The 14,222-nt window shown below is 31.7% G+C and overlaps 1 protein-coding gene across 1 annotated transcript in view; it reads right to left on the reverse strand.

The window, feature by feature from the left end:
• dally (division abnormally delayed protein) overlaps positions 1-13,758 on the reverse strand; it is a 92,555-nt gene extending 78,797 nt beyond the window's left edge. The window contains exon 1 of the mRNA XM_089219657.1: positions 13,079-13,758. Within this exon, the coding sequence (XP_089075783.1) occupies positions 13,079-13,247 (169 nt within the window). The 5' untranslated portion in view covers positions 13,248-13,758. The remainder of the gene's footprint in view (positions 1-13,078) is intronic.
• Positions 13,759-14,222: the final 464 nt, after the last annotated feature.

The raw sequence follows: 14,222 nt of genomic DNA on the forward strand, positions 1-14,222 counted from the left end.
TTTTCCTTATTATTTCGTTATCTTCTCTCTCTCTCTATATATATATATCATATATAAATAATATTACATAAATAATATAATGATTCGGTGCGCAAAGGTTCGGCGTCCTCGCACATCTTTGACACGTCTGCCATGTGTGTATTATAGGTACCCATAATATATATATATATATATATATCTGGTATATAGATGGTATATCTGTCGCCACCACTGTCGTCGGTCAGACACGGTGTGTATAGTTTTTCCAACCAACCGTTTCCACTGTAGTAGGTATACGCGATGCACTCGCACTCTGGCGTTTTCGGTACAACTGACTGTGGGCAGAAAGAGAGTGAGAGAGGGGGATCATTGACCGCCGTCGTTGCCGTAGAATCACTGCAGGTATAACGAATTTTAAATTACTATATAGCTAGTAATACACCCTGTCGACACGAAGTGTATATCACGCGTGTGTGTGTGTTGTGTTGTGTTGTAATGGTAATTATTAATTAATATTATATTTTGTATCATACGATAATAAACAATATATTAGCATAATATGATCGATAAATACATATAAATTATATGAGAAGTACTTATTTTTACACGTTTAGGTCCTTTTTTCTACTACAACGGTCCAGTGATGGTCGGAAAACCATAATTTATAATACTATGTACAAACTTTAATAATAATAACAAGTGATCGATGATGATTTCTATTTTAGAAGTATCCATAGGTATATAATATATACATTTATTTGGCTAACTATAAAAATTCAAAATACATTATAATTACTGTATATATTATACATTATAATATACCAGAGGTCTCTCGTCCTATTATTCTTTCGAGTAAATTCAATTAATAAAAAGCTATTTATACGGTCGACAAACGCTTTAAAAAACGACATTACAGCGATGACCTTAGGTGCAATTTATTGAAGTAGAGATATTCATGGATTGTTCAAGTATGAGGTAGATTAGCATTGAGATGGGAAAATAACATATTTTACCGACACAATGTTATCATGCATACTTTGCAATCATATAGTCATATATAGGTACATTATATTCTAGCTACTTATCTCTTGTCACATACGCGTTGCGTTTCTATGTTATATTATTTTTCTTCAAGTATCATATATTTTATTTTAATGCTATTATTACAAGACACAAGAATATAATACTTCATGCGCTATTTTTTAAACTTTTTTTTTCATAATTAAAATGTTTAATCTGTTTTTAACAGCAAACACAAAATATTATTATTATTATTATTATTATTATAGTGCTACGTATACCTATGACTGTTGCTTGTGTCTGTCAATATGTGTGACTTACGAGTTACATAATATAATTATTAATCCAAGCTGAACCGTCGCGGTCGGTCGTAATGTATAGTATAATTTCATGAATTTATCACCGCGACTATTATTAGGATACCTTCTATTTCTGTTGAGTTTTCTTTTGGCAGTTGAATACGTAGTGTATAGTCGTAAACAAGAAATGAAGCGACGACAGTAATTTATACGTAAAATAATATACACTACGAGTTTAATTTCAACTCGCGACGTGTTATCCACTTAAACAGCTCGACGAAAGCCGAAAGGATACGAAAATATAAAACTGTTGTTTTTTACTTAACATTCATAACTGACGTTTTAAGAGTTTAATAATATAACTTCATTATAACTAATCGGGTCTGTATCGCTATCGATAATCTTTTTTATACACGAATATGAGCATAATATAATGTGTGGCTAAAAATATTGTGTGTACTTATACGAATCGATTTCAGGGCAGAAACTGTTTTTTTGTTTGTGAATTAGGTACATTCTTATAATAAGTAATAATAATAAGTGTACGAACAGAAATAATCATTTTGAAAAATAGTTGATATGATTAAAGAATAAACTTCATGATATGATATATTATATTATGTAAATATATTTTTGAATATATTATGCGATTAATAATTATGCACAAGTATGGTAATTACTAATTAGTAATCTTGTGTAAAAAAAAGTGACTACAGTCTTAATCCGGAACTGTAAGAGGTATAATATGATATAGTTTAATGACAAACATGTACATGTGCGTGTTGTCTACATAATTATTAATTAATATTCACGTGTATAATATCATCGAAACAATGTATAGATAGGACATTATCCTCGACAAATCATAGAACCGTGACCTTAAAATTATCAAATAGGTACACATGTTCAATTGATAGTTGATATCCCGTGGATTTGATAAGTTTTTATTAATGTATTATACATATTATTATACTTATTACCTACTACAATAATAGAGTAGACGGAATGTTCCAAAAAATATAATCAAAACTACTAATTTTGAATTAAATGTTCATATGTGTATACCTATACACTCGTATAATATAATATGCATTCACATGATGCACGAATTAATTACTGATCTTGTTTACTCGGTAATTACAACTTAAAAACGAAAACAATAGCGATTTAAAAATAAATTATACATTTTATGTATAATTTATTATTTTTACTATGAAAAATTGATACTACAAACTACTATAATTTGTGTATAACTGACAAATACGAGCATGCTTTAATGAACATTTATTCAATTCGTTATGGATTACAAATTTATAATCATAATAGTTATAGACCGTAATTATGACAATATAATACCATGATGAATACATTATATGCATTTTACAATACGGCCTATATTATATTGTATGGCCAATCAAATAGTAATCAAAATAATTGGAAATATATATAATTATAGTAACTAAGTAGTTTCGCTTTTAGTAGCGGGGGAAGAGTGAGTGACTGGGGTAAATGTCCTAGGCAGAAAAATGTTAATATCCATACCTAGCGATCAATACCAGTGATGGATATTTAAGTACATTTTTGGTAAAGTAACTTATTATTTACTATCCAAGTTTTAGGATAACAAAATTTCATGTACCTAAATTTTTATTTTTTGCGTGGAAAATTGGAATTTTTCACTACTGTAGTTTTCAATGGACAGAGTTTTAAAAATCTTTTCGGTTTTCACTTAATGAAATAAAACTTTAAATCGGTTTTCATAGTTCATACGGATCTATATATACTCAATGGGGCAGCGTGGCATTGCAGTAATTCTATTGTACGCAATAATGCCAACAAAAATACCAAAAATATAACCTATGAGGTACCTTATGTATTCAACTTTCAAAATTTTGACTTAATGAAATAAAGTTCATCATTTTATATCGAAGAAAACTTCGTATCTCTATAAATAGCTCAAAAATAACCAATGAAAATTATATCATGTCTAATAAAAAAAATATCTCAACGTAAATTTCTCCATTATTTTAAAAAGATGTAGCTGTTTTCTAATTTTTACAGCCCCTCCCCCTCTCATATGTATTGTTATTTACTTTCTCAAAATGTATTCAATATAACATGTACTATAAATAAGAATCATGTATTATAATATACCTAATATACCTATCTGTAGAAGGTAGTTTTAATGGTGAGAGGAGGTGCTAATAAAATGTTTATGCCTATATAATGCGCCACAGATTATAATTTATCTTAAATGTATATCTATACCTACGTACTAGAGAGTGATTGTAAAAAATAAGTTATTTAAAGTGATATCATATTATAGAACTTGGAATTTCTAGCAAGATAAAATAATGCTATACGCAGACCTGTACATTAAATTTATGTATAATAATATGATAGGTATAACTTTTCAATCAATTAGATCCAACATATAATTTATCAAGTTTAAACTTTAAACATTCATCAAAATACCATAGTAGGTACAACGTACACGCAAAGTTTGTATATGAACTATCGTTGCAGTATTATATAGCTTTTATATAATATAATGAAATTATGGAAGCTACGATAAGTTAAATATATATGATAAAATGTTGCGATTATATAGGTATGAAGTGAACACTGAATACTATGATAATAATTATTTGTGCAGTATTAGTAGGTATACGTTTATAAATGATTGTTTGTTTACTAATTAAAAAAAAAACAAAATTTCGTCACTAACTCAATGCTAAAATCGTCTAAAATTAGCGAGGAATAGATCAAACAAAAAAATTTCTATCATTAGGTAGGTATATCTTATAATATATGCATATATAAAACATAAAATGATACGAATAATTTTCGAAGATTAAGATATAAATCTGGCTACACTTGAAACAAAATCTTTAATTTCAGACTTCAGTCAAGTTCGAACGAATAAACGAAACATGAATTTAAAATAAATTCATTTTATTTTTTCTGAAAAATAAACGTTTGATTGTTGTGTACTTACAGTACGTTCGTTAGATTTTATAAACCGACAAAGTTACAAATTAATAGCTAGTAGGGTTTTCAGTACTTAATACTTATCTTAGGAATTTAATGTGTATTATTTAGTATATCCCAATAAATGTAAAATCGACAGAATACTAAACAAATTAATCTACCTATACCTATAACATAATAAATCATAATCACAACCTCACATAGTCATGTTACATGACTCATGTATAATGTAAATATATATAATATATGTTATACTATATTATATTTTCATTTTTATTTACTATCTGTTCGGTCTATACAAACTCACGAAAACTAGTATAATCTCGAAATCACTGTAGTCATGTCGATAATAAAGCTAACTATAAATTAATGACAACAACTAAAACATTACAACTTTTATACATTTATAATCATAATATTGTCTTGATTAGTATATATACGAACCAAGTAAATGTCATTATACTACAGAAGTTATGTTCAAGTACTCTGAGCTCTATAATTATTATCTATGTATTTATTTTAACTGAATACGAATAAATTGAAAGGGTATGCTGATTAAAACTTAAAAATTTAAAATATGTCTCCAAAAGGAAAAAATAACAAGAAAAGTCTTCATTATCTGTTATGCACTTATAGGTATACAATGTAATATATTTTTCCGAAGATTGTTCGAGTTGTTGTAACAATCGAGACAAACTGCTGACTCAGCGCCTTCCGAATGATCTTGTAGAATCTACAATGTAGTTTATACACATACCTACATTAAGAATAGTTGCACTATTAATACGGTATATTTGAATTATTTTTTCAACGACACAAATAAATGCATAGACACAGTAAATAATTATTGAACATCAAAAAATATCTCCTTACTTTTAGAAGGCAGGTAAATAATTATATTAATTACTTTTCCTAAAAATGTCTAAACATTGTTTAGGTAGGTATCTAAGAAAAAACTCATATCCGAAGAATGAATATGAAAAAACGTGAATGCATTTTATTATTTGAACAAATTTTTTTTATGATAGATATGTTTGAGATGGCATTTTTACATCATAACAATTATTGAATTAAGTAGGTAATGATAAATTACGAAACGTTTCAATTAATAGAATTTCAAATGGTTTTTAATCGCCAAAGCGTCGGATTACACGTCTCTTAAAATTAAGTACGTATAGTTTGGTATTTACGCACTACACTACATGATGCGCTTAAGTAGTTAAATATTAAATATTATACTATTATATTGTGTTAAGTAATGTAGTTGCAGCTATAAAGCGAGAGTCAACTGTGTTTCCCCCCTTATATTAACGACTGCGCAACCATCGTGTCATAATAATAATATATATTATACATAGTAGTAATAACTAATAACGTAATATATGCTATTATCAAAAGAATATATCGTCTTAACGTCATACTCATTGACCGGCACACGTATGTATACGCACACTTTTTATGGCACACGATCGTTTAACCCGATCTACAGCCGCCATCGATGTCGGCTGTCTAACGCTCGAATAGCATTCCTAAGCACGCGCAATAGATTTACATTATTCGACGAAGGCAGCAGCGGCGGTGGCGTGCGTGACTCGCAAACGGAATACGGAAATCGACTACGAGTGGCCGGAAAATAAATCTAATAAACTTCGCGAAAAGCTCCGCCGATACCGGTATCACTGAATTGGTCGGTTATCGCGGGAATCATGGGTTACCCCCCTACCCCCACACCACCACCCACCAGTCAATGAGTCGTGTACCCGTGTTGTATGGGTTTATGCCACAAATAATAATCGTTTTTAGATCAAATTTAATTTTTAATCGAACATCGAACCACGTTAAGAATAAGGTCTTATAATATACCCACGCACCAAATTCGTTTTTGGGGATTTGAAGTATGATGACGTCATATTTATTAAAATATCTGATGTAAACGCATTTACGTGAAAAATAAACCGTAGAACAGGGGTATGTAATATAAATGTTTAAGCGGGCGGAGTGGCGGGAGCGGGATATACATAATATACTTATTATATATAGCCAAAGTCGGCGGCGGCGGCAGCGGTGGTCGTCGTTTTCGACTCATCGTGGGAACATAATAATAATAATATTATTATTATACAAGTTTCGGGTGTCCGGTACGCCGTCCGAGGCGCGATTCAGGGACACGCGTGGCGGGGGGTGAGAGGACGGGTGGACAGGTAGATACCGCGTGGGAGGTGTATGTGCACGGCGGCGGCGGCGGCGGGCCACCGGCGTTTAAAAACCATCGTTGCCAGACCTAATGGAATGCACCGGTTAGTGAGTGTGTGTGTTTGTTGCCCCACCGCCGCCGCCACCCCGTTGAGCACCACACCGCCACCGTCTCACACACACACCTATACACCTTTTCACGCGCTTTAAACGTGTGTTTATGTGTGTGTGAACTGTGCATGTATATGCAGCGGTCTCCAACAGCGAACCGCCAGCACCACCGGTCGCTTTGACCAGAGCGCCAGGCACCACGTGTAATAACAATAATAATAATAATAATAATAACAATATCGTATGACCGGAGAGAGGGGAGACTTTGGTCGAGGTCCGGACGTCCGGATAAACGAATACCGAATTAATGACTTTACATTTGAATATGGATGCTGCTAGGGGACGTTTCGTTAAAGACATCGAATTATAATTGCGTTAAACGCCAGCTGTTTTCAAGTCGTGATGATTCACATAATAGATGTCAAGGCACTATATAGGCGTGACTAGACCTTATATTTACGGGTCATACACAAGCTCAATACAAGAATACGAAACCAGATAGGGATAACGAGTTTGACACCCAAATTTTGATATAGACACTGAAAAATAAATTATGAGTAATAAAATAAGGTAAAAATGAAAATAAAATTTATTAACACTTAAAAGGAACCATCACAATGCTATTAGGTATTGATATAACATTTATATTTTATATTTTATACAACTGTCTTGTCAAATTTCGCAGGTGGTGTATGTGCATGATAGGCACGGCCCGTAGACACGCCTATGGATGTGGGATGTCAGTGTTATTATTGTTGTTGCGCGTGATGTACCTATACTCTGATACTCATATTAGTCGTATTGTGTCTGTATTGATGTACAAAAGTCATAAACTCGTAACACTATTACGTGTGCGTGCGAAATAATGGATAACGAAAATATTGCGTGTCGAGTGTATATTACAAGTATTAAGTAGGTAGATACAAATAATGTTATATTATGCGTAGAAATGTACGAGTGTACATAAAATGTTTATTCTTATTTCTACAATACCGACGAGAGGACTACGTATACGAACCAGGTTTTCTGGTTTAATTATCTTTTAGTTTTATTTTGACCCGAAAAGTCGTCTAGTTCGAAAGATATAGGTAATGTAGTCACAAGACGGCATTTTGTACATTGCAGTGTAGCTTGTACAAGTAAAACTAATACAAAACATGAAGTAAGAATGACAACTAACAAAATTTTGTTGCATTAACTTTTTTGGAGTGGAGTGAGTAGTGAAACCCACAAAAGCTCGGTGGCTATTTTTGTTATTTCTTACCAATAATTTATATCAATACCAATATAAAATTGATCACTCGATATAAATATTAAAATACCTATACGGTTCAAGGGGAAAGGTCTAGAACCTATAGAGACCCCCTCACTGGTTGCGCCACTGTCGTTAAGTCTGGCGCTATGCAACAATTTCCACGGTTGTCACACAATACCTATTGTGTAACGAATATAATATAATAAATATAAATTGTGAATTCGCGTTGCTCGAGAAGTATTATTATTACAATAATATAGGACGTAAACGTACTTATCGTTTCAATAAGATATTTTAATCCACACCGGATCGAACTACGTAACTCCGTGTATTATTATTATATCTCAAACCATCCTCGTATTGCGGAAGCATTATACAGGTCATAATCTTATATAATATGTATACGAATACGACTACACCGAAGGGATGTTGCGTACAGTATACCATTAAACATTTAAAACCATTATTATTATTATTATTATTATTATTACTATTTTTTTTTCAAACCATAATATATACGAGAAATGTACCTACTGTTGACAACACTGTAATTTTAGATTTGAACGTCATCAAATCATCACACAAGTAATAAAGCGTAACGTCATAAATAACGTGAAAAAGCTTTTAAATAATATTACCATTTACCATACCATGTTGTCCTATTTACAACATTGATAAATCCATTTGGCCGACTTCCCGGATGAGTTTTAAATGAAACGTCTTCTTTTTTCGACCGAAATGCATATAAGGAATTTTTAAGACCAATAAATCCGCCTTCCTATTATTAACTGTACAGACAATTGCAGAGTTATTTGGCTCGTTCCCACTTGAATTCTATATTGTTTTACACACAGGCGTGACAAACACTGGAATCCCAAATAGGCTATTATAATATGACTGCGATTCTGGAGCGGATATTCTGATATGAATGGCTGTTTTTACATTATCTATACCTATTGTATGATTATACAACTTTTAATTCATATTTATTTAAATTTTAAGTTCCTATAAGCTATAATCATTTCGATACTAGTTTCCTATAATTTTAATCATTTGAATAAGAGTTATAATTATTATTCAGTCCCCAAGACAATATTAAAATACAATAGTTTAGTTTTCATTGTTAAAAAAAACTTGATAGTTTTAATTGCAACATATTTTAGTATAGGTACCTACATGTAATTAATATACTTGAGTTAAAGTTAACAGTATATAGGTATTAGATATACTATAAATAGGTTCTTAAAATCCTCGGAAAACGGTAATTTTATTAAAGATGTCACGGCTGTTGAACTATATAATTAAATCACTTATTTTATGTAAATCGTTTTTATTACATAATTATTTAAATTCGTAATTGTCTTGCAGCCAATGTTGACGAAACCAGCTATTGTGGAATGGATTTATATTTGAAAAAAGTATAATATACCTATTAATTATAATAATTTCGAGTGCATTGTTAGGAACGAGATTTTATTAAGACGTAAAATTCTTTTAGTGACCATATATCGGTGATAAAGTAACTTTTAGTGACCAGCCGAATTACTTTTTATTAATTTTGGCTAATGCATGAAAATATTGTCCGCACCCACTTGGTCCGGTTGGCAATCAGCCACGGGAATTCGGCCAAACAACAATGTCCCTACCTAAATCCCAATAGCATGTATGTCCTATGATAATTTTCGTTATTTTATAGAAGTTTAGTTGTTTAGGCATATTTTGGTCGCCTAACTTTTTCTGTTCATACGGCATTTAATTTCAAACTCATAATATACTTCCCACGTATAGTACTACTGTGGGTAGTGTTTGAACCATCTTTTTTATTACTATTACTACAAATTTTAATGTAATTTATTACAGAAATATTTTTTTTCCAAATTATAATCAAGCTTGTACAAAAATTCAAATTCAAATCCAAACGCAACACATATTGTTATACCAACTAACACAATCAAAATCGAATTCATAACGAAACAACACTGTAATAAATCCACACTGATTGACGATACATAATGTAAGAATAAGCATGATAAATAACTATAATAAGTGTACCTATGTCTGCTAATTTATTTTTAATTATGATTGTTTTAATTCATCCACATTGTTTATAATTAACGTATTATACAAATCGTACTTTTTTTAAATCTATTACAAGAATATTTTCGATATCAGTGTTGTGATTGTCATTTGTTTTTTCAGCCAGATTTATATGTTCTTAAAAATACTAATAATATAAGATGGTTATTTATAATTAAGCACTCTGTAATTTGTCATTTTTATTAGAATTAATGTTAATCACAATTTACCTCAAACCTTCATTCCACAATATATGCACCCGTAAAATTGAATTCAGTTACACGTATCACGCGTGTACGTTAATCACGCCGGCGCTTGTGGTTACCGTGTTTTAGTTGAATTAATGGGAGGCGGATGACCTATACTGTACGGCAATAATATAATTTTATATGGAGAACATGAGATCACGATTACATATTCCCTATTACCATGGAGTAATGAAGTCATTGTGGTATAATTTACAAAAAAAACAAAACAAAATCCAACGCGACGTGTTTAATTAGGAATTCACTGTTCAGTACCTTTTTTTACATAGATTAATACACCCCCGAGGTTGGCGAGATTAACATGATGTACATACGTAATAAATTATAATGGAAATGTTGTCTGAAAAATAATATTCAACCCATGCAAAAAATCCCATAAATGATCAAAATCATCATTAATTTAATTAAAATCACTATAATTAATGTTTTTATTGGTAAAGTTTAACTTAACTTTTTAGCTAACTTAAAAACAAAAAGAAGAAAAACATCGTTATTTTTATTTTATTTTGTTGATGTTTTTTTTTACTAAATTGTCTTTATTATCACATTTTTATAAACTAAACTCCATTCAAAAATTCAAAAGAAAGTAACTTCTCGTCGTAAAAAAAGAATCCGAATGAAAAGAAATAAAGATGAGATTTTATAGTTGGTTAAACTCTATTAGTGTGTAATCATTATTTCGGACAAATCAATATATAGAATTGTGATTCTGTAACATTCATTCTACTATTCCAGAATAGTTTTTAAAATTGAAAACTGAAAAGCTATCATTTATATATTACATTTATTTTTAATTTTAACTAAACTATAGGCCGTGTCTCGTGGAATAGCCGGGATTTTACTTTTTTTTTTTAGAGAGCAGATAATTTGTTATATAGAGGGAGGCTTAACTAGAATTCCTTTTAAATTTGGTATTCTGAGGCTGTATGTATAAAGTATATGACATTTTAGATTTGCAGCAATCTTCATACATGCAGTTAAAATTTTTATAGATAGTAACTTCTTACGTAATACATTCATAGAACACTAAAATCATTTTCAATAGGTTCTGAATTTCCTGTGAGGGGATAGGGGCTGCAACCCTCTCGACACCACTGGCTTTGCCAGTTTAATTATGTTAACTAGTATTAGTGAGTGATGAATAATAGAGCATTGTAATTTTTATATCATATATTATATATTGTAAAGCATAATAATGCCTATATTTTAAATTCTTTTATTATTCTAAACTTTAATATTATTTTAAGAAAGATTATAATTATAATTTAAACACTGTAAAATTGTTATATTTTTTTCAATCGAAATGTTTCCACTATATATAGATCATATAGTATTATACTATCTATTGAAGTGTAAATGATCGTGCTAACTTCCATACGATAATAAATTCACATTATTTTTATCTGAAATATACCTATAAAGTATGCATATTCTGATTTCTAAATATATGTTTGTTGCAGTATAAAAATTGGAAAATAGTAGTATATTAGGCTTTATTAATGAATAGTAAATAACTAAATATACCTAACTATATTAAAACCACGAATCACAATTGCATATTTGGTTATATCGTATTAAAAATGACTTCATAAGTGAAATATATGAGATAAAAAAACACATTTGGTGCTATAATTTTAATAAGATAATAAAACCTATAGGCATGATAAGAAAGTCTTATTAAGTGGGGCGATCATCAATTGATCGTACGTTTAATAATATAGTTAACTATAATATTAGACAAAAATAAATCAACAGTTGATCTAGAATTAAATCCTAATTTTAAAGCATACAGTTACAAAATGTTAATAAGGATTTCAGTATGATGCACGATATATTTTATACCTATATGATTACCGTATCCATACATCCACATTTAAAATGATCGGAGGAATTTTACCTGTACCTATGCACTTACGAATAAGTATTCGAACTATAATATTGCAATGAAGTAAGACAAGTTGACATTATAGGTTTGTCAGTCTGATCGCGGGACGAATCACTGCAACTCGAAACAGCATATACACACACACACACACACACACACACACACACACACACACACACACACACACACACATATATATATAGAGAGAGAAACATTTGCGGGGGTGATGAAGTCAACGACTCTGCGTGCCATGAAATCCATCGTAAGCCATTATCGGGACATCGGGTGTTAGCAGGGTACTATATATTTAATTTTATGACTGCATTTTTAATTATATATTTATTAATTGTTTTTAGCAATTTTTATCCATGTAGATATGTAATTAAATAGATCGAGGTTATCAGCTAAATTATTTGTGTTTAGATTTCTAGATACTAAGCTGAGTGATTACGGCAATAAGGTAGTACGGCGGCAGTTAGATCGGTACATTTGACTGACATTTCGATCACAGAACCTTATGTAGTATATAAACATGTCTTATATATTATATACATTCCTCTATTATCAATGGGAAAGACATGCTGCAACCGCAGCGGTATGTATGTATTGTATAATATATAAGTACTGCATTATGCGAGAAATAATATAAAAATCACTAAATACCCATTGTAAATAATAACTATAATAATGTAGTAAAATGTATTTCAAAATTTAATGTACACATAGGTATATATATATACCCTTATTTTCTTGTATACATTTTGATTAAAGTAGGCTAAAAACCTGTGTTATTGAAGCCTTAGTAAACTTTAAAAAAAAAAAAAAAATGCATAAATCGTTTCGGCTCTTTCGTGAGTAGGTATATGGTCTCTCGTAAAGCTCGACTCGATAATATAAAGTGTGCATCAGGATATTATGATGAAAGTAGGTATCTATAGGTATATATATATATATATATAAGTGTATAAATCAGAGAAGCTATTGAATGAACGGCTGTGCTTACCTTGGTCAATCCGCGACGTCGGCGTGTCGTACAGGCCGACTGACCGGAACCGTTGTACGGCCACGCGGCATTCCCCGTTTGCAGCAGACTCCGCAGACGTCGGGTAGGCGCATCCGTCCCACCGACGGTGCACCGACAACACGATTACCGCCAACAAAAACCTCCGCATGTCGGGCTCGGAGGTGTGGGCGGCTCGACGAACGGACTCGAAGGTATAAACCTCTGCTATTTACTTATTTATAATATAATATTGTACCTATGTTATGGACGGCGGAGCGCGAAAACACGATCGGAAACTGTTGCAGACACTCTCGCGCGACTGCCCGCGACACGGCGAAGATAACGTACCTATGTATATAACTATTAGACTACAATATTAATGGTCGCACTTTTATGCTTTGCTGTTATACTGCGTTTTCGGAACTTAAATCGAGAATAAGTGTAAAAAGAAATTTATCGAATTCGAAAAAAATGACCGCACACCCATCCGACGGACGAAAAACTCGCGATATCAACAGTTGAAATTCTCTTGCATTTACACGTTTCAAATTAATATATTATTATTATGATATTATAAACGACGGCAAAAATACGAACACGACGACGACAACGGTAGCGGCGTCGATCGACGTCAACGCGCGTGCAACTCGACCGGGTGTGAACGGCACGACTGACTGAAGGATTCGCGGGCGATGCACGTCGTCGTCGGGGGCGCCGCCGCATCGCGACGGGTGGGCGGTCACGATCTGGAAAAGCAGGGGTGGTGGAGGGTTTTCTGCTGTGGTAGCGGCGAAGACGGCGGTCAGCTGTGCCGGACTGCGGCGGCGGGTCGACGGCCGCGCACTCCATCTGTCGGCCTACGGGACGGAGATTTGCCAATTTTTCTAACGTGCAATTTATTTTTATCGTATCCGCAACAATTTATAATAATATACTATATACCTAACTGTAGTACGCATTATTATGTTTTTATTACTTTATAATCATTACGCGTGAACTAATATTTATATTACACATATAGTACGCATAAAAAGGCGAATGGATCGTTTATTTCTTTTTTTGACTGGTTATATACAAATACTATGATATTGTCGTAACAAAATTATTTATCCAACGGCGAGACTTCAAGCTGAATAAATTATTT

The sequence above is a fragment of the Diuraphis noxia genome, unplaced genomic scaffold, assembly GCF_037042655.1.
Source record: "Diuraphis noxia isolate RWA-SAM2 unplaced genomic scaffold, SU_Dnox_SAM2 contig0002, whole genome shotgun sequence".
NCBI lineage: Eukaryota > Metazoa > Arthropoda > Insecta > Hemiptera > Aphididae > Diuraphis > Diuraphis noxia.